At 38.4% G+C, this 22,691-nt stretch overlaps 1 protein-coding gene across 3 annotated transcripts in view; it reads left to right on the top strand.

Annotated features, from left to right (window-relative positions):
- The first annotated feature begins 2,543 nt into the window (after nucleotides 1-2,543).
- pax5 (paired box 5) overlaps nucleotides 2,544-22,691 on the top strand; it is a 58,985-nt gene continuing 38,837 nt past the window's right edge. For 2 of the 3 annotated variants that reach the window (XM_007551944.2, XM_016671440.1), the window contains exons 1-2: nucleotides 2,544-2,681; nucleotides 20,795-20,960. In XM_007551944.2, the coding sequence (XP_007552006.1) occupies nucleotides 2,636-2,681; nucleotides 20,795-20,960 (212 nt within the window). In that variant the 5' untranslated portion in view covers nucleotides 2,544-2,635. Of the gene's footprint in view, nucleotides 2,682-8,632; nucleotides 8,870-20,794; nucleotides 20,961-22,691 lie in introns of those variants that run through there. The other variant, XM_016671439.1, reaches the window with a different exon arrangement.

Genomic DNA, 22,691 nt, shown 5'->3' on the forward strand with positions numbered 1-22,691 from the left:
TAATAATAATAATAATAATAATAATAATAATAATAATAATAATAATAATAATAATAATACATTTTGAATTTGACCAAAAATACATTAATGCGTCTTAACTACAAGTTCATAGTGTGACTATTGATTTCTCAGTGAATAGGCCTTAGTCTCTTTACAATGGGAAATATGTCAAACTAAACATTTCAATGTGACATCAGGAAAAATAAAAAAATTACACAAAAAAATTCTCTTTTTATTTTATTGAATGCCTAACTTAACCCTCTCACACAAAAATAAAAACACGCAAAAATAAAAATAAAAATAAAAATAAAAGAACAACATAAAAAAGCCCGATTATAAAAGAACCTCTTCCCAGCATTTCACAACACCTTGATGAACTGCTGGAAATAATCCGGATCCATAAGATGCAAATACCGTTTTGGGTTCCAAAAGGAGAAGGAGGTTGCAAATCTAAAGAGAATTTGAAATCTTTTTACCTGCAGACAACAGATCCTGTATTTGGGCCTAATTCTGACCAACCAGCTAAATTGCGATGTCAGGCTGGGAATGCAAAGAAATATTTCACCTGCTTGCCTCATGCTAAAGCAGATGGTCTGTTCTGTTTCTCTTCCTTTCTCTCTTTGTGTCGAGTCTTCTTTCGGAAACCTCGCGTGTTTATGTTTAGATGTTGTTGGCGCGAGCCGAAGGTCAGGGTCGGAGTGTAGCAGCGCGAGGCGACAAGCAGAGCAAAATGGGTCGCTGTCTCGCGCTTTGTTCCGCACTCAATTGTCTCGCGGCTAAGCGTGAACCCTGAGACCCACAGCTGTCTGGTGGACAGGGACGGAGAAGTCACTCAGCGGAGGAAGAAAGAAGAAAACTGTTGTGTCAATTTAAAATATTTTTTCCACATTATAATTCCTGGTTCTGCTTTTAGAACCACTTTTACACTTAATGATTTAAATTATGTTAATTTTTATTATTATTATTGCTTTCCCCTTTTAAACACGTTAAAAGCATAAGCTCCTGTTAGGCTTAACCTATAAACTTTCATCTTTCTCATGTTCATATTCTGTTTTTATTTCCCTTTGCCTTTAATTTTTTATAAATTAGATTCTCCACAACAGAAAAACAAGAGGTATTTGGTTATCTGGCAAATACACTCTGCACTTCCGGCTCAGGCTCCAGGCCATTTGTTTGATATCTGACTTTTACACATTCATTGCAAACAATTAATAATTTTCCCCCTAAAGATAAACTAATCTGACTTCAGCTTTGGTCTTCGAAGCATACGCAGAAACTAACATGGGGTGAGTTTTAATTATTTTGAAATTTGTAAATTAATGACTGGGCTTAAATTGAAAATATGGAGGAGTTTCATTATGTTTTGCCTCTTTTTTTATTCAGATCAGTTAGTGCTCACACAAAAAGACACGTGGGCTGAGGACTTTTGTCTTTAGGTCCAAACAAAATTTGACTCTAATGAAAGAATAACCTAAAAAACAAACAAAAAAAGTTATACAAGTTCTAGAAATGTTCTTCCTCCGGTGGAGACAGAAAACAAAATTCCGGGTAAGAGCAATAGTGGAAAATTTCAGTTGGCAAATTAATTTTTAAATGAAATGTTGTGCGCTCACAGGTGCGTGTCGGCAAACAAGCAGAGCTGAGGACCGGCACTATCCGTTTGGTAACTAATTCTTCACACATGCACCAAGAGAAGACTGCATGCATTTCTGTCTCTGTAGAGAGGTCGGTGTTGCTCAAAGTGGTACGCCGCTCCGTGCGTTTCCACTCCAACGTAATGCGTAAAGCGCGCGTTGCGTAACAGGTGTGCGCAGGCACATGGGGCAGCTGGAGAAATTTGTGTGAGTGCTCCGTCTGAGGAGGTTGAGTGCGCACAAAGCAAAGATTCACTCCAGGACTAACTTTCTTTAAATTATATGTAATGGGAAAAGACCGAATACTGGTTTTACGCATGTTCCCCCCTATGCCTCCCTTGCTGCAAACGGGATGTGCACCAGAGGAAATGAATCTAACATAAATAGAGGGAATGGCAGAGAGAGAAGGAGAGCAGGTCGGGGGCGGGAAAGTTTAGTAAAGTGGAACTTGGTAACAGATGCGAAAGAGGGGGGCGCGGCCCTGCTGGGAAGGGTGCGGGTTGCGCGAAGCTGAGCAAGTTTGCGTGGTCTGGGTGCGCGCGCTGGTTAACACATGCAAGCGCAATTTCATTCGTGTGTGCGTGCTCGGAAAGAAAAAAGCGGAAAGGACATGAGCGCACATTGAGAGTGGCTCTTTTTTTTTTTTTTTTTACTCGGCGTGATCATTTCACGCTTCCCCCCGAAGCCTTTTTTCCACCTAAAGCGTTTAGTTGCAGCTGACTGAGCACTTGCTGGGAGTGCAATAGGGAGCGGAAGGGTCGAATTATTTCAGCCTACAAGTCGCCCCCCAAAAAAGTACTGTAGGACGAAAGAAGAAAAAAAAGGAAAGAAGGGGAGAAAGGAGTATCAGAGAGAAAGAGAGAGAGAGAGAGAGAAAGAGAGACAGGGAGGGAGGAAGGGAGAGGGAGAAGAAGAAAGGGAAACACTGGAAAAAAAAAGTTTTTGTTCTTTTCCTTTTTTTTTCTTCCTCCGTCCCCTTCCCCCTTTTCTAACTGGGTAACATGGACCAGGGGCCCAAGAGTCCTGCGCTACGGCTCGGGAGAGCAGGTAGGGTCACACCGACTCAATCTATTACCCTTTCATTTTCTGAAACTTGTTTTATTATTGTTGATATAATTATTATTTGCTCGATTTTGTCAATCTCACGCAGAGCATTGAATTGCTGTATTTATTTTGTAACAAATGTTTTGCTTTAGTTTAAGTTTGTTCAACTTTGTGAGGTGGCGCTCACAAAGTTTGCAGAACTTTTCCCTGCATTACATCAATATGAAAAACTACGTTTGTTTCAAAACTTTTAAAAGCCGTTGCAAGTTCTGTCTTTATAGTTCGCAAGTTTTGTATAGTTTTGTTTGGATTGTCGTCACGTTTGTTTAGAACTAAAATGATCATCCAGGGAACTAATTTTCAATGTTATCACCATTTTTTTTTAGGAAAAGCTAAAGAACTGCAAATATTTTCGACATTTTCGGTTTAGAGGTTCTACTTTAAAATACTTTGTGATGCTGATCACAACTTTTCTATTATTTTAATGAGTCCAGAGAAGTTAAGCGGACTGATGTTGAGAGGTTTGTTTCAGCTCCACGTGTTAATCATCTCACAGAAACCAAACTTGCTCTTGTTGGATAACAACTCTCATTTCATGCCACGGAAATATCGACTATTTCTGTGCACTCCTGAGAATTTTTTTTTTCTTTTTAGCTTTAAAGGATGGTTTAATTCGGGGACCACATGTTTCTGAATGTGGGCTACAGCTCTTTTATTCAACAGGTGAATGCTCCATAAAGCAGCGGGGTCTGAAACAGCGATGGATGAAGCCATCGACCTCGTTATGGCACCCAATGGATCTCACATCATTTCATATTGCTGCCCGCTGCGTCCACATTGATAAAACGTCGTTTGTCATTAAGAAACCGCGGGCAGGTGATTGGCCACTTTAAACGCGGGTTGAGCGTCATGCAGCTTTTTTTTTTCCTCCTGCAAAGCAATGAAATCTGACTTAATGATGCGTTCATGTTTGCTTAATACTGGTTAAAGTGAGCCATGCATGATACACGTTTAAGACAGAGGCAGATTATTATGTTACGTACATCTCTGACGTGAGAGTGAGATCCCTTGTCTTCCAGAAATAAATAATTTTCGGCCTTTAATAGAAAAATGCCCCCAATTGTGCCCTAACCGGGCACTAACCGCTGATAAACGCTGAAAGCGGAGGGATTTGTGGCAATTGGTTAATAACCTTTTTAGCCACTGAGGAAATCAGAATTTAATAGCGGCCCTCCTCTGTTGATGTGTAGAGTGTTGAGGGCCCAGGGCCTTTACCTAAAGCCTCTCGATTCACCTCTCACTTTGATACGTGCTTGGGTTACAAAGGAGGATCAATAAGACTGAGCGTGTAGCCTGTCGGACCCCATCCCACCGTCCAGAAGGGTGGGGCCGCTCAGATAGATTACATTTTCAACATTATATGGATGCTGATTCAGTCACTCTGAAGTCCGTTAGACTTAAGTTACATCCCTGACAGAAAAGAGAGTTCATTCGCGTCTGTTTTGGTAAAAATGCTCGATCACAGGGCCGTTTCCGGTTTAGTAAAGGGCGGCCAGATGGGCACCACAAACAGTCTTTGAAGGGAAGCAAAAGTAAAAGCAAAGACAGATTTTCAAGTTTGGTCATGTTTCTCTTCAGAATTTAAAATAAGTCAGTGTTTTGTACAAATGGTTATGTCAGAAATGAAACGTTCAAGATCCTGCAAAAGTCAGTCAATTACAGCAACTCTCCCAAATTGTGATAGAATTTTTTTTTGTCCTGAAATTATTTTAGGGCGAGAAATAGAGAGAAAGGTATATTATATTGGTAGTGGTATATGAACTGAATTTTAATAGGAATTGGAGCTGTTTGTCTTGTAAAGTTCTTTGAGGTGTGGTAGTGTGGCTCATAATTATGTACAACTGGTGTAAACGTGGCCTGTGTGCATTTAATCGCTCTTGGGAAAGTTTGAACCCATAGGCAGTTGCAAGGTTTGCTACTTCCTTGAGTCGGCCCTGTATGCGCGAAAATGCGCTGCGAGGATGATCTCATGTTGGATTTCTGGCTTCAGTTTTGACTTTACGCGCGTCACAGGACGTCTCATAGACACGTTTTCTGGCAGATGGAATGCCAAGACTGTTATTAATATTTTCAAACGTGTGTGTATGATGGGGCACATTGCTGGAGCAGTGGGTGTTTCACCTGTATGGTGCCTTACTCTCCAGTCCATATACAGTGTTTATTATTATTATGATTATTATTTATTAGTGAGGACTTTTATATATTTCATAAGCTAGAGAAAACCTAAGGAGAGATACGGAAGCTTTTCTCATTATGTTTACAGTCAGCAGGCGTGTAATAAACGAGCTGGCGGAGTTAACATGCGCTATTAATTTTTCATTGCTTTTTTTCCCTTTCGTGGCTGCGATGGAAGTAAAAAAGCAAAATGCTTTCATGGTGGATGGAAGAAGAAGAAGGAGGGGATCGGGGGGAGAAGGAAGAGGAGGGGGCGGCATTTTAGCAACAACAACAATTGCCTTCAATTTGCATCCACCTGATTATCACAAGTCAACATTCTTACTAATGTCTAAAGAAAGTATCCAAAACAGCTGCAACCCCCCTCTATCCATCCGAACTCCCGTCTGTAGCTCTGCAGAGGTAATGAAATATGGTAATGGCTTTGGATTAAAACCGTCCTACCCTGATGGAAGTTTTTCTCCAAATTTACAACCCTAAAGCAACAACAATTTGTATACATGATTGATTGTGTTTGGATGTTTTTTTTTAATTGCTTGTATATTTAATTTGCAATTTGGAGAGACAGCAGCGATTGCTGCCGTTTATACACGTGTGGGGAACGGGTGCGTAAATTTCTGCAAATAAAATAAACAGAGGCTAAAAAGAAAGATGGAAACGGCACGTTGTGCTTTTAAAATTTTCTGCTCCAACAGTGCAGTTGGCTTTGCTTTTGATCACTTATGAGAGAATAAAAAGGGAATCAATGCAAAGAAAGAAAGAAAGAAAACTCTTGTCTATTGTGAGTAATCCTAGAGGTTTTGTACATTTCTCATACCTCTGCCATTTTTCTTCCTGCTTTAGTACACCAGAGGCCTCCGAGAAGGCACTCCATCTAAATAGTGAGGCTTATGCATCTCGATTGATTTTGTCTTGTATGTTAAGCAAAATATGTATATAGCAGCTGGTTTGATGTCTGTCAGGTTTGCAGGGAACCCAGTCCACTGATTGATCCTCAGAGAAATGAAGTAAAAAATGTAAAATATGAAGGAGGATCCGTTAAAAAAATGTTGGAAATATTTACTCAGCAGAGACGTAGAAATCAATGAGGATTCAAAATTCATATTTCCACTTCAAGATCCCAATCAAAAAGTAGCGGTGCTGCAGGATGAAGTTTATTGTGATTGCTATTTATGTTTTCAGTCCTCTGTCTTAGTCTAGCCTCCGACTGGACACACTGAAGGACTTTAAAGTAATATTACATATAATTTTTTTCATTTTAATTATTTGTAAGACGTAAAAAAAAAAAAAAAATGACTGCGTGTGTGCGCGCCTGTGTGCACGTAGGCCTTTTTGTCCAAGGCTGAACGCCCCCTCGTGGCTGACACTTGCATTCTTCTTCAAGAAACATTTTTAACCTCTCAAAAAATGCAAAGCTTCCAGCTTAGCAGCGAGGTTAGAAAGCGATTTTTAAAGAGTTATTATTATTATTATTATTATTATTATTATTATTATTATTTCTTCAGCATTTCCCATGATGAGCACATATAAGTATGTGGTGATTTGTTCGTTTTTGTGAATGAATTAGTTGTCTCAGATCGGTTCTTTCATAGAAGCCTGGGAATTCAAAGAAACATTTTAATTATGTGCAACAGAATGTGTAAATATTAGACTCTAATAAAGTCTAGTGCTATAAACTACCCATATGGACATCGGATCAGTTGGAGAATAAACTCCCAAAAAATTATTTAAATAAGCTGCATTCTCTTATTTGGATTTCTTAAAATGCCACAGACTTTATTATGATAAAATAAGTAAGATTAGTTTATTGATACCTTCATGAACAGGGTGGGAAAATGCGTAATTACGTGTCATGGGCTCCTCTGAAATACACCCTACCTGCTCCGAAATGCAGCCGAAATGATTAAAGAGGAAAGGAATAAACTCTCCTGCTTTAGGCTATTTGTGTATTTTGACATCACAGATGCTTTGTGTAGGCCTCTGCGAATCTTCTGGGACGAACATCGAACCTGACAGTTTGGAGTGTGTGTTTGCTCTTCATTAAAAGCATACATACGTCTGGATCAATTAGGTAATGAGACGGGATGCATGTTTCATATGTTTTTCATTAGATCCCACCCCTTGAGGTGGAGGGGGATGACGAAAGAAAATAAGAAAGAGGAATTATTCAGGAGTAATTGTTCGCTCTTGGTCGTCCTCACCCCCGTAGGCCTAAATATGACAAAAATGATTTTTGCATACTAAATTTTGTTAAATATACATATACCACTTTAAAATACAAGTCTTCATTCGATTCACTTTGTTTTTATTCATTCATCCAACACGTCATGCCTTCATTAAAACGCCTCAGTTTTAATACTCACTTAATTAGCAGTTACACAATACACCCAACAAACTCAAAAGCTAATAGCTATAAAGACGATGCGTTTTTATATAATTCGTTAATTGAAATTAAAATATATCATTTACTGCGTTGCCTCACCGAGCGACTTCATGATTGGTCAAAGGAGAAAGCATGCGGGGTGCCATTGGCGCACGGGATTCGCTTTAGCCAATCACTGAGCCCCAACCCCCTCGCTGTCCACAGCGAGCTGAACCGGGGTTGGTGTTGACGTCAAGACAGCGCTCGAAACGTCATTGGCTGGTTTCGTTGTGAGTGACGGGCAGTGCGCAGGTTAGGGTTCCAGGGGGCTGGGAGCGCGGGCGCTGTCCGCAAGAGAGCAGGTCCTGAAACGCGCCGTGCGCCGCCGCCGGATGCTGCGCGCAGGCAGGCTGGTCATTTTGAGATTAACAACAAAGCTCGCTTATGTGCAGTACGGTGTTTTTTTTTTTTGTCTCCTAAACAGGAGCGCGGAGTAAAACATCTTTTGAATTCCGATTTGACTTGAAGAGGTTCGCCTTTAAAACTCACTCAGTCACCGCGAGCCGGTTTGTGCAGCGCGTCCCGGTCCACTCAGGAGGTGACAGGAAGAAGATACATCTGAAGTCTAAGGCTTTTTACTTGAACCACAAAGTGCTTTTTTTTTCTTTTTGTTTTTGACTAAATTTGCATATTTATTATTATTATTATTATTTTATTATTTTTTTTTTTTACATTTTATTCTGAATTTTTTTGGCATGTGACATTTTTTTTGTTGGATATGACACCGCATGATGTGACCGCTTGTCCGCACTCAGACGCTGAACTGAAGGGGGATCTTCACGTGAGAACGGCTGCCGAGGACTATTTCTAAAAAAAAAAAATAAAATAAAAGAAGAAGAAATGCGCATAGGACATCCTGGAAACACTGGATCTGTAAAGAATTGTTCTACCTTTCGCGCCTAATTTTTAATTTTTATTTATTGATTGATTATTTTATAAAAGACTGACAGGAGAGTTGTGCCTCCATCGGTGAAAGTACGGGGGGTGGGGGAGTGTTCACAGTCAGCAGACCGACAAGAAAAAAAAAGAGCAAAATAGTCATACATTCCTTGCTTTACGTATTTTGTTTATTTTTCGTGTTTTGGATTAATAATTAATAAAAACTTTGACATATTTTTGCCGACCTGGGACTGGCGCAACTTGACCCACAGGAGAAGAAAGGAAGACAGAAGCTCCTCTGGTTCAGGAGACACCGCAACTAATCCGCTGCTGTGATTCCAGTTGTTTCTTACTTCTATTTTTTTAAATTATTTTTTAAGTTTTTTTTATGTTTGAACACCTCATTTTAACTTTTCGATCAAATGTGTTGTTTTTACCTTTAAACACAGTCTTTTTTTTAAACCAAAAAAACAATCATTTTGTAGGAAAACCTTTTTAGTCATTGGAGGTCCCATCTGTCATCATAACCCGCAAAGTGGAAGACCGAAGCGGGTGTTGTTTTTAAGATCCTCTCGTTGCTTAAAGGGCCCTGGAGCCCCATTCTCTGCACCGATGGAGATTCATTGTAAGCACGACCCGTTCGCGGCGATGCACAGTAAGTTCTTTTGGTTATCATTCCCTTCATCTGCATGACCCCAACTGGCCCTCAAAAACCACACACGCCACCAGCCCTGCATGCGTCCACAGAAAAACTACACTTTTTTTGTTTCGTTTTAACCGAAGTTGCAAACATAGCCGAAATGCAATTGCTTCATGATTTATTGCTTACTGAAGATGTAGATGTACCCGTCTGAAACCAGACAATTTACCGCTCAAGTCCAAATGTCCAAATTTCGCAAAACGTCTTAACCACTGAACGACCTCTTTTATTTTGGAAGGCATCCAATGTTTTGCATATGGGCAACTCAAAATCATTTAAATAATAATAAAAAACAAACAGTTTGTTGAATACTCTTTCCGGTCCTGCTCTTGGTGTTTTATTAATCAGTCACATTCCCCTGTGCTGCATTGTTTAAAGTATGATGTGTTCTCTGTTCTGCGCTCTGCGAATACGATGCATGAGAATCATTTGGCGTGAGTTTGGTGATGCTGTGAATAGAGAGATGAAGTGCGGTCTCTGCAGGGCCGCTTTGTGTTGTTTTCGCCGCCGTTTCTGCTTTGTAGGAGACGGTTTGTTGTGTTTCTATGGTTCGAAGAGAAGAGGAGGTGCAGAGGTCAAAAGGGGAGGGAGGAAAAGTGAGAGAGAATGAGAGAGAGAGAGAGAGAGAGAGAGAGAGAGAGAGAGAGAGAGAGAGAGAGAGAGAGAGTATCAAAGCATGACTAAAAGCTGAACTTGATCCACAAACAGTACCAGAAGAGTAGAGCTCTGGTTAGGTTCTGATGAAACACTCTGTTTCAATTTCACCAGGGGAAGCGGTGTAACAATTTGCATTTGTTTAATTTAGGCAGACTATAATCAGAATTTATGAGTAAAAACTATACAAGTTTAACAATTAGAATCTGCTTAAAGAAATTTGTGAAACTCTCAACCTTTCTTTAAATTTACCACTCCAACTCAAGGTGTCAATCTCAAACTGACAAATATCTACAATGCAAGCACAAGAAAAATAGGCTCATAATTATGACATATTACATTACAGAAATTATGATCATCTTTTTAGGTTTGTTCTTAAAAAGTTGGAATGTGAACATTTTAACTTTGCAACCTCAGCTTAGATGTGCCGTTTCGCGGCGATGATTCCCTTGGGGTTATTAAGAAGCTCCTCTTGTTACAGCAGTTTTGACTTCAGCACCAATGTTGCCAAAGTTAACTTTGCTTAAATTTTATAGGCTTTTTCAATTCCAACCCGTATGCATTAACTTTTACTGAGTGAATGCATATGTACCCATAGAAGCGTTTTAGCCCTACTTTTTCTGCTGGACTTTGAATACCAATATCTTTAACCCATAGTGAAATAACATTATTTATCAATAAATAATTTATTTACATTACATTCACAAACTAATGTGCTTGATTTGAATGTAAATATTCCTAATGGCTAACGTTTAATTCTTTCCAAAAGTCCTTTTTATAGTGCAGTGAGAGCCACAGGTTAAGGCACGTGCAGCTTCTGCTCACAGGTCACAGTCTGGCTCCAGAAGACTTGAGGGAAACAGCTGCTGCACGCAGGGGGAACCTCATGTAGGGGGGTCGCAACTTAGGCATTCAGTGATGACATGGCGGACACTGCTTTGTGTGTTAGGCTCACTGTTTTCACCCCCCCAAAGGTCTTTGAATTAGTTAGCCTTACAACATTCACTTTTATTTGTAGAACTTTTATTTTTAAAGGCAAACTTAGAGATGCTATTTTTCAAAATTTCAGAGATCACTTTCAGGTTCAAATAGGTTTAAATGCATTTTTGTTCTTTTCTTCCCTTTTTGTCACATCCTCAAGATGCAATTTTCTGTGCGTGCTGCACTGTAAAAACGAATTTTGGTGGTTGGTTAATGTTAGCCTTAGAAGTTGTTAAATTTCTATTTAAGCATATTAATTTCTAAATATAATGTGTTGAATATTTGTAAAACAAAAATTGTACTAAAACATCTGATTAGAAAGAAACGGTATAGTTCCGTCAGCATACTCTCATTGGTTATGTGCGTGACCAGCAGAGAGCAATATGGCTAATATGTGTATTATTAATTAATAAAGAGAAAATTAAGTACCATAACACTTATGACTAAGAAAGTTTCAAAGTTTAAAATTGTATCTGCCACTAAACTACTTAGCGACAGTGCTAATGCTAATGTCAGACTTGCTAGCAAGCCAAGCATCTTATACCTGAGACAAGTGGCCAATGAATGTTAGCTACAGGGAAAGATTTACATACAACTTAGAGCAGATTTTAAAATAATTACGAATATTTAATCCCTTAATGACAAACCAATTGTGTGTTTTTTTTTTTTTTACATGGATGACAAATCAAATGAAAGTCTTTGCAATTTGTCTGAATTAAACAATTTTATACTTTTACCTGTACAATAATTTCTACTGATAAACGTGGATGTAAACTTGCCAAAATAACATATTTGCGTATTGTGAGGCCAGTTCATTTTTAACACTGTTTCATCAGAGCTGCGCAGGAGAGAATGGCTTTATTTCATCCTTTTTGTTTGTGTTTATCCTCAAAATAGTGGGCATTTTTATGATATTGTCTTATCGGATAACTGAATAAAAAAACAAACAATTGTAGTATTTTATATATCTTCACTCATAATAAGGGAACACAAATTAATCCTTATTTTTTCACGCCAATACGAATAAATGCACAGTTTGGTTTCATTTTTGTGTTATTTTTTTAATGTCAAATGTTTATTTATTTATTTTTATTCTGACATTGAATTTTCCTTCCTGTCTTTTGTTAGTACTCTCAAAACTGCATGAGCGCATCCTCCACACCTTTCGCATTTTACGTGTGGTTGTTCCTCTGTGCTCTGCTGCTGCAGGTTATTTTTGTATAGAATGTGTGACTGATATAGAGGACTTCCCACGGTGTGTTATCCCGCCGGATTAAAAAGAAAAAAAAAGAAAAGAGATAAAAAAAAAAAAAACTACACACACGCACCTCAGAGCTAGAACGAATCATGTTTCCTCTTCCGCGCCATTTCACCAGAAGCCAATGATCCGCAGGGCTGACGGTGAACCAGCGGAGCTAAAGTTATATATGTCAGAGCGCGGAGACGGTTTAAAACGATTACACCTTAAAAAATGTCAAAGGTAGGGAGAGAAAGAGGTCGTGGGGAATCGAGTGTGACGCGTGGAAATGTTGTTGCGCGACTCTGGATGTGCGCCTCTCTCCCTTCAGTGTGTGTGCTGCTGCAGCTGCTGCTTGTGCGTAAAAAGGCCCAAAGTTCAGCTCAGCAGGGAATATGCTGCACCTTGTTTGTGTCTCTGCGCCAAATAAAAGTTTCCCTTAAACATTCAGCCATGTTCAGACAGTTTTTTTTTACTAAAAAGGTTGCTCTTAATGTTTTGGAGTTTTAAAAAAAATATTATAAGGTTTTATGCCTTTTTGCGTAATTCACGTGAATGAGCTCCCGATTATAGATTTAGGGGGGAAATTGTCTGCAGCGAGTAACATATATGTAAAGAAAAAAATCTATTCCAGGTAATTGTGATGATAATGAGCTGAATTTCATAATCACGTATTGTAATGGTAATGAAGGTATGGTGAATATTAAACGTGCAAGGCTGTGGCCTATACGTTGGTGAGCAGATGTAGAAATCTACTTTGTACAAACTCGTAAAAAAGGATAGATTTTAATCAGGCTGAGTCAAACTTTACAACCTGATGAAAATAATTGTAATCTTGACATTTTAAACTCGTAATTGCTGCTCCCCCCCACCCCCTTCCCCCATCGTCACATTTATTTATTTATTTATTTATTTATTTATTTATTTATGCCTGTTAATACATGTGAAGTTTTCCACAGTATCACAAAATAGTCTTAAATGTTTTTTGGAGTGCCACTTTTAAGATTACAAGCAGTCCTTTTCTTGTTAATCTTTTTGGAGATGCTCTATGCTTCTACACTATTTCTACAGCAGTTTAATATCCTGTTTCTGTCCCAGACATAATTATTTTCCAAAATCAGGTTGAAAAAAAAAGAAAAAAAAAAGGAAATGCAGAATAACATTACAGTCCACCTTTAACACGCCAGCCACATCTATCTAGCTACTGTTTGTTCAAGTAAATTTGCTTCATCAGTATTCTTGGAGGCAACTATACCAAACAGCTTTCAGTCAAAAGTCATTTACAGATCCACCCTTTTATTTTCTTTCTGGCTTTTTTTTTCTCCCTCTTTCACAATAGAAAATATTGAGAAAAGGTGAGAAGCTGCGGTGTTTTGTTTGCCATTTCTCTGTGGCTGTATTTTTAAGTCGTCAGGCCGTGACGAGGCAGATGAGAGATGAGAGAAGGACACTGAGGAATGTAGCAGGAAGAAAAAGACAGAGAGCCCTAATGGAGCTTATTTTCTGGATGGGGGAGTTCCAATATATTCTGCTTTATCTTAGTAATTTTTTCTTCTTCTCCTTTTTCAGAAACAGTGAATCAATCAAACATTTAAGGAGGTGGCGGACTCTTATAAGTCAGCGCCCATAAAGGGTAAATAAATAAAATACAACAGGGATGCATAATGACCCCCTGGGTCTCTCCTGGCTGGCTCTGCCTCTCTCTGATTCAGACGGATGAAAATGAAGCTGCTTCCTCTGCCAACACCTTCCTCTCTCCAGAGACGGTTTTGGGAGAAAGACTCCTAAAAACCCAAACCCCTAATTTGGCAAGATTTTGGTGTCTAATTTGCAACAATACCCACTGAGCAGGACACTGTTGATTGAATTCCTGCAAGAAAGTAATGTATTTGTTGGGCTTGGACATAAACTCACTCAAATATAGGAAAATGTATAACAGGACGCAGAGTAGAATAGAAATACTATAGAAATCTATAAAGTTGTCTTAGGTGATGGTTGAGCGTTTATTTTCAGAAAGCCAATAACTAAACAGAGCATGTTGCAGAATGTTCTTTATTTGACGTCACAATATGTATTGCACACTGTTGATGACATAAATGGCAGTAAATACAGCATCTTTCAGTAGTATTCATCTATATATTTTCCTACTTTTAATCAAGTTAAAGTCACAGACTTCGAAGGTTTTCTGGGAGCTTCTTAGTGATAGTCCAACTCAAAGAAATTCATAATCACAAAGTGAAAGGAAACTTATGATTTCTCTATTTTTTTTTAAATATAAAATGTAAAATAATACTGGGCCTTGCATTTGTATTCAACTCCCTTTACTCTGATGAATAAGGTCTTACTTGGCATACAGCTAACAGTTTGTTTAAATCACAAATAAATTTAAATGTTAGAGTTTTTCATTAAAAATGCTATTTATGGGCATTTGAAATGTGCTTAAAACAAGTTTGCAAACAAATTTGATGTTTTGGAAGTGGGGGATATTATTTGTATTATGTAACTATGTTACCGTCAGTTGCTATAAAATTGCTGTATATGTCAAGCATAACGAAACAGAATTAATTTGACTTCGCAATCTGATGCCTGTGTCTCTCTTCTTAAAGAGACAGAGGTTCTTTCTGACACTATGCCTCACAACAGTACTTCTCATTATACCGTTTCCAACCTTTCTTATATGGAAGTTGGATCGAGAAGTAGTTTGTAAGATAATCTTAGTAGACACGCTGTTCCACTAAGTTTTTGGTAATTGCTGCTGCTGCTGCTGCTAGTCTGGAGGAGCTGAGAGGGAGGTTGTTCTGAGAGGCAATGCTTGACTTGAGATTGCAGCTCTCCTCTGAGTAAATAGGCGGTGCTTTGTGAGAACAAACTTTTAGGCATTTCCAACGGTTGCCATGGGAGATTCAAGGATTTCTCAAACATGCATGAAAGAATGAAAGCAACACTCCAAGTTTTGATGAGGGAATAACATTCTAATATGATATGAAGCAAAAAAGAGTTTATTTTGCATAATATCTCCCTTCCTTTAAGGTCTGTGTTTTCAATGAGAAGTCAAGTGTTCTTGGGCTCCCCCTGTTGGCCTGAGGGCTGTAAGCAGCTTATTAGTTTGCTTATTCCTTAGGCCGGCTGTGATCATACAGCTGCTGATAAGCAAATGCCTTTATAGGATGCGTATGCTTCTGCGTTAGCCCCTATCAGTATTTATAGGTTTGGAAAATAAATTTCCAACATATAATCCCCAATACCTTAACCCTCTAAAAAATGTGAGAGTCTGAACGCCTAATACCAACAGTCAATACACAGATAAGTGAATAAATAGTTATCTGGAGGCTTTTTGTGGGTCACAAGTCATTCCTCTCCATCTCCTCACAAAGCAAGGCGTATTTTTCATGCCCTGGCCCAGATAGAAGGGGTGAAAGGAACCATTTCATTTACTCTTATCTGAGAAAGAAGGAGAATGGTTGGGTAAGGGGCGGGGGGAGACTTCAGCGCAGATACCTGTGGTGAGGAGGACTTAGCGCAGCAGGCTTCTATAAACGACCTGCAGGAAATCTGCTTTCATTCGCTGAGAGGTTTCGGGAAATAATAATGAGGGCAGGAGGGAAAAGGAATAATGTCCTTATACAGCCATAAAGGATTCACACAGAGTGTTTGAGAGTGTAAAAAGATTTGTCCATGTAGGTCAGCAGACTCTTTACAGCACGCTCTCTATGCTGAATGGGACTGGCAGAGATTTTGTGATCATTCCCTTTAAACTCCCAGAAATCAGTCACAGTAAATAAGTGGATTTCTCCTTTATAATGAAACAGTTGGTCCAGCGGTGCCCTGTTGGCTCGAGGGTCAGAGTGTTGGTTGGGGAGCTTTGTTGCATGATGTTTTTTACTCCCTCCTAATTAAAGCCATAACATCAGTTGTGGTTTTTGCATGAATGTTCCCAAAACTAGGTCTTACGCTTTATAAAAGTGATGATGTTTTGTGAAAAAGATTCAAACTACGTGTGTCCACAGACAACTCAGTGAGGTGAGCCCTGTCGTCCAGATCACTGCCACTGAACAAAATGCACCTGTCTTGGAAGAAATAAATGCCCGTTTTCTTAGAACAGACTCATATCTTTGAACATTGTTGGTAAGTTTTCATATAAAAATTGATACTGAGAAAAAGGGGACAAAAAACAGAGCATTATTGGATGCTTAGTGAAAACGCTATTCATGTATGATGGTGACAATGCTTGCATAGTTAAACATTATTGTCTGCTCAGACTGTATGACAACAAGGATATTTAATTAATGCCATGTGTTTACAGGCAGTATTACCAATTGTAATGAATGTTTTGCAGGAATATTTTAAACAAAGCTGTAAGGATTAATATACATCATGTTGTTTTTGATGCTCAGAAATGCTTTTTTTTTATGTTGCTTTATAATCTTGAGCAGTTTCTGTCCATCTACATGTCTGTATGAGAATATCTTAACAGTCAGAGCAAACTTGATCAAGATCATTTGCTCCAGCTGAAAAAAGGCCAAGTTCTGAGTCTAGTTCCCCTTTTTTGCACCTGCGATTTTAAGTGTGAGTTTATAAAAGATTTTCACTACGTCTTATACATTTATCATGGTTTAAAGGCATGATTGTAAAATTGTCTCAAAGGATGCAGTTACATTTATTTAAAACAGAAAAGCAACAATTATTTATACTGCTTCTAACATAACATGTAGACAGTTACATTTTTTTTTTATCGCTAGTTTAATTTTGATTCACTTTTTATTGCTCTGCTCTACAAACTTTAAAACAGGCATAACTAGCTGATGTCAGCTGACTAAACAGTCAGGCTGTCTGCTGTGGTCAGCTGCTTTACAGACATCTCACCCACACTGTAGTGCTGAAACAAGAGTTATTAATAAATCCTTTGGATCCAGGTAACTACTGTCTCATTGGGTTAAAATCTGTTTTCCAAGAGAGAGACACTGCCACAAAGGCAACACGTGAAACAAATAAAAGAAAACAAAGTAAACACAGCTAAAGCAGTAAACAGTCGGACCCTGATAATAAGAATAAGAGTGCTTGGCGAGTCCTTGGTACCCACACCATGACTGTCCTTGTTTTTCATGATTGGAAAACATTTCCACATCATGTTTGTGAGGGAAAATATTAGGGCCTTATTTCAGCCATCTTACTGGCAGTGCATAGCAGTGGGTGCAGGAAGAGCAGCGGTGCGTTACTCCATGCTCTGCACAAAGTGAGAAAACTCGGTTCCCTAAAGCACTTTCTCTGAAATCTTAAAGAGGGAGTTTAACTGTAGAGGAAGTAGGAATGGAAACTTCAGCAGAACTAGGTACAACTGTGCTGTACCTTAATTAACCATCTGATGCGCACTGTATTTAATTGTGATATTTAGCAAACTAGTTATTTTTGATGACAAAAACGGTTGCCAAATCGTCTCATGTTTTCTTGAAAGATAACAAGATGATAACATTTCATCACTGACCCTGGGGTGAGAGTAGTTCTGAGAGGAATGGCATAAACAGATACCTCTCGCTTTCTCCAGATACATTACCGCCTTTTGTCGAGAGTGATTGCTTTTCAAATTGTGCTGGTGTCTGCTTAATGAGCCCTCTTACATCTAAAAAGATGAAGCGGTAAGGTTAGAGCCAGCCCGTCCTTATTAGACGTGTTTGTGGACAGTTCTGTTTCACATATTGACTTATTTATGTTAGAGGTGGAGAAACGATGTATCTTTACATTTATTTTTCCTCGTACTGATGATGAGAAGACGAAGGCAAGGCGGCTGGTCCACGGGACGGCCTGCTGTTTCAGGCGCTACCCCTGCTGGGGTTATGTGTTTAAAATCTATTACCCCCACAGCTAGGATTAGTGTCTGTGTGTAAAGAAGAGAGTGCGTGTGTGTTTCCCCTAAAGACGTAATCACTATGGTAATACAAAAGCTAGTGGATTAAACGGTGGGGAAAGTTGATTTACACTTTGCCTTTGGTGGGATTCATGTGTACATACAGTACAAACACAAACTCGGAGGTTGCAGAGAGAGGGAATGTGGTTTTTTTTATCCCCAGGTTTGGCAGAACAAAGTTAACATCTCAGGTCATTATTTTTAAATCTAGTCCAGAGTAAAGAGCCTTTATATGTTTACTGTGAAGTTTGGAGATGTATTCATGGGCAACATGTGCTTCAGAGTTCACTCTGATTTATTGTTGAACTGCTTAGAAAGTTTTTTTTAACTTAATAGAAAAAAAATTATAGGTATGATAGAAATTTATCTAATAAGCACATTTGATTGATTTTTGTTTTACTTCTTTTTTTTTTAGCTAATAGCTGTGGTACATAAAATAAATCCTGCTTCCAGGAGGTTTTTCAATTACCTTAAGCTGCAGCTTGTCTTTTCTTCTACTCTAGTGTATTTCAGCCTTGCTTTTTGTTTTTATCTATTTCCTGCTTTACTTTCATCCCTGCCTCCCTAGAGGGGAATATTACCAGCATCTTCTGCTGTGGGGCCGAGCCGAGGCCTTGGTCAATAATTAATTGAAATCCCTTCACTTAATTGCCATCTTTGCTTAGCTTGCCCCTTGGTGAAATTGGAAAAAGTTGCTTTTGTGGAGCAGAGCAACTGATACTCTTTTGCTTTGCAGGATAAATGAGAGATGTAGTGCAGATCAGATGCATTAAAAAACAACTCCGGTTTGGAGGGCGATACCTGGGCTGCTGCCATCCAGAATTGATTAAATTTTTCTCCTTGGATCAAATTTGGACTATCGTTTTGGATTTTAACAAACACATGCTAATGAAGTGAAGGTTACAAAAAGTATTACATTTAATTTATTCATTAGGATGATTTGCAATAAGAAGCTAAGAAAACAAAAAAAGTGACCAGGCAGGTGTAGGTTGCTACATGATCATTTATGACCAATAATCTTTACATCACAGTAACTGGTTTTGGTAACACTTTATTTGAAGGGGGGTGAATAAGACTGACATGACACTGTCATAACACCTGTCATGAACATGAATAAGCCTTCATGAATATTTATGACTGTTGTCATAAAGTGTCATTCGGTAAATTATGACACTTTTAATACAAAGTTGACATTATTCAAAATGTCTTTGTTATGACAACTTGACATTAACCAAGAAATCATTACTGATATAAATTTGTTATAAAAGTATTACTGATTGCACTTTAAAAATTAGGTAACTTTATGTTATTAAAGGTAAAGTTTAAACAGTAATGACGCTTTAAGACAACAGTCATAAATATTCAAGAAGGCTTATTCATGTTCATGACAGGTGTTATGTCATGTTTCTGAAAGTGTCATGACAGTCTTATTCACCCCCCTTCAAATAAAGTGTTACCCTGGTTTTTCTTTTCTTAAACATGTTAACAGGAAAAATAATTCATCTGATGATGCTACAGATGTTAGAGGGATGGGTGTAAAAATAAGTTCATATTTCTACCCACTCCTTTGAACGTTTAAATATATTTTACTACTATTCCTTTTGTGTTTGGTTTGCTTTTGTTTAAGATTTATTTTGTTTGTATGTAACTTTGCTTATGCTTCTGTTAAACTACTTTTATAAAGTCAAACCAAACCAAAGACTTATTTTAAGAGATAAACAAATAAAATTCCTTTCAACAAATTACGTACATTTTTTGGCATGTAATTGAAATTACTTGTTGAAAGTTTGGTACGTTTAAAAGGTACTTAGGATCAGATACTTAATGAAATTAACAAAACTCCAGTCAATACTTTACAATTTGTACTTTAATTTTAATTAGTTTAAATATAATTATATTCAAATAATTTATTTAATCACTTACACATCTAATGCTGAACTTTGGATGTAGTTTGTTTTTTAGTTCATATGGTTAATAAACAACAAAACAATAGAATACATTTAGATTTTCTCAATAAAGAGAAATTTCCCTGTTATCAAATCTTCCTTACAGTTGATTTGTCTTCCACATTAAAAAGAACAAAACTCAAAATAACTGGCTGCTAATTAACACACGAAACATTCCTGGAACAGTAGTAAACCTTTTAAAGCTATCCTCATCTTTTATTCAACAACCACAGCTGTGACGCGACTTTCATTTCCAAACTTTATGATGCTCAGCACTGCAGGACGTTTGACTTCAACTCTGTCACTGAACTAAATAAAGTATAAAATGTTCTCAATATAGCAATGTGTTTTCCAGATCTGTTCTAGCGAGGTGCTTTTGTAACCCAATGGTTAAATGCGGACAATAAACCACTTTATTTTGGTAACTACCTAAACATTTTGACTAGAACTGAACTGAAGCTGCTGATTCAGTCAAGTGTTGATCTTGTTTGCTTTGTGTGAAGTTCACTGAACAGTAAGGCTATGTTTATATGGATTGTATTGTGCTGTAGAGAAAGTTTCAAGAATTTAAGTTTTTATCCATTAAGCAGTAGCACTTATGGCAAAGTTGGACTTGCTAGCAATCTGAACTTCTTAATCTTGATGCAGTTGCTGCCGTGTGAGTCAGGAAAAATTTAAGTTTACTGTCATTTCAATTACACGTTCTGACTTTGTTACATGACAGAACAAATTAGATTAACAAAATTAACATAAAAATAGTTAGAATTTAAATAATTTAGTCCAGTAAGAGCATTTGAAACTTTGGTTGACATCATTTAGCTCTCAATCAATTTCACCTCAGATACACTTGTTTTAAATCTAACCAATTATACAAATTGTTTCAAGGATTTTATTGCTTCAATTAAAAATGGTTGTTTTTTAAATGCACTCTACTGGAAATCTTTTTTTTTTTTTTTTAAATCACCACTCCATCTTCAATCCACATGCTGTCATTCACATTTGAAAACATTTCTCTTCTTTTTTTTTTGTTGTAAAAGTCATATCTTTAACAATCCAGCACTTAAGACCCCCATAACCAAACCACTGACTATCCTCTGCCTGTGTCACTCGTCTGCATCCTTGCTGTTAACCCTCTCAGACTCTTGCGGTCTCTTTTCCAGGACATGGCGGCGTGAACCAGCTCGGAGGCGTGTTTGTAAACGGCAGACCCCTTCCAGACGTGGTCCGACAGCGAATAGTGGAGCTCGCCCATCAAGGGGTTCGACCCTGCGACATCTCGAGGCAGCTGCGGGTCAGCCATGGATGCGTCAGCAAGATACTGGGCAGGTAAAAGACAAACATGCCAGCACAATACTGATGACGTTCACTGCTGCCCTTTTTGTGGCTAGACACTGGGAGAAAATGTGTGCTTTTATGGAAGAGAAGCAGAAAGTGTCTGCATTTAAGCATTGTCCCTTTACTAGTACAAAGTGAACATGAACATGGCTGGTTATTATTTGTGCTGTAGTCACATCTTGTGTTGGCATTTTAGAGTTTGAGAAATCAACGCACAGACACAATCACACTCTTTAGCTTTAATTAAACTGAATTCATTTTTTATTCCAGTACTGGAAAAGTTGAACAAAGTCTGAAACTTGTTAGTGCTCTAAACAATTTTAAATAAATGAAAATGAAGCATTTCTACATTACAGTTTACTCTTGTAAGTAGTTGGCAGTGTTGTTAAGCTTCCAATAAACAACGACCGGTCCAGTTTTAAGCCACACCATAATTTTTGAAAAACTCCTTAACTCAGAATCCTTCCTGCACCATCCCTCCAACATCTAAACATTTTATTTATTTATTTTTTTTGTGAAACTGTTAGATCTTACACAATTTTAGTTTGTAACTTCTGCTTTACATTCTAGTTGATGTGAGCTTGTTGGTGGAGAAGCTGACTGGTCAATTTTCTAAAACTTCTTTCTTCTTCAGCACACATAAGCTGTATTTTCAGCCATGTTGGCCTTCAGTTTCGCTTGCCTCCACCTTTTCACCTTCCCCCTCTCGCCTCTGTGTCCCGTAAGTCTTCCCTGACGCTTCTCAGTTTTGTGAATCTTCTCACCTCCCTTTTCTCTCCTTCCTCTGTGTGTCTGTCTGGCTTTTCAAAGCTAAATTCAAGAGCAAATCCCTGCTCGTTCCGTCCCCCACAAGAGAAAAAAAAGGCAGACAATGGGAAAAAGATTCATCACTTTTTTTCTTTTTTTGAATTAGCATCAAAATGAAAGTGGTACAATATTTCTGAACCGCCACCAACCAAAAAAAAAAAGTGAGAAAGGTGAAGAATGGAATAAATGGAAGAACAATCAGAAAGGAAAAAGGCGTGTTAAGAGAGTGGAGTGCTGCAAGAAGAAAAATGAATGAGAGACATAGAGACCATTTGTGGGGACAGAGGGGAAGGATTAGCAACAGCGACCCTCAGCTATATCAAAAAATGTGTTGCTCATTGTTCTCTCATGCCTCCCTTTCCCTTTTTCTGTCTTTCCCTCTCTATCTCTTTCTTTCTTCCCCTCTCCTGGCCATTCAACTCACTGAAGCGTTACTGTGAGGGGGAGGAGAAGGGACCGAGGGATGGATGGAAGGAGGGAGGGCTGTTTTATCCTCTCCTCTCTGTCTCTCTGGTGCCAGCAGAACAAAAACACCAACTCTACCACCCTGTGCGTGTCTCTGAGTGTGTGTGTGTGTGTGCGTGCGCGTGTGCGTGTGTGCGAGCAAGTGAGTGAGTGCGTCGGCTCATCGTTGAGCAGGATATCAATAACCGAGCTCGTTTATTCACCGATGATTCAGCTGTGAATAATTTAAATCGTTTTCCATTTGAAAATAGATTGTTTTTTTCTCCTTCAGCTGTGTTTATGCTCCAGCTGTGAGGAGTCAAAAAGTGCAACACACACAGGGGGAGAAAGACAAGGAGGCACACATTTACAGCAACTCGCATCTTCACGGAAAGGATTACTCCACCGTACAGTGGAGGGAGAGCAGCAGGTTTAAGACTGACTGACAGCTTGCAGCCACGCAAAGCACCC

Source organism: Poecilia formosa, unplaced genomic scaffold (assembly GCF_000485575.1).
Source record: "Poecilia formosa unplaced genomic scaffold, Poecilia_formosa-5.1.2 Scaffold44, whole genome shotgun sequence".
Classification (NCBI taxonomy): Eukaryota; Metazoa; Chordata; class Actinopteri; order Cyprinodontiformes; family Poeciliidae; genus Poecilia; species Poecilia formosa.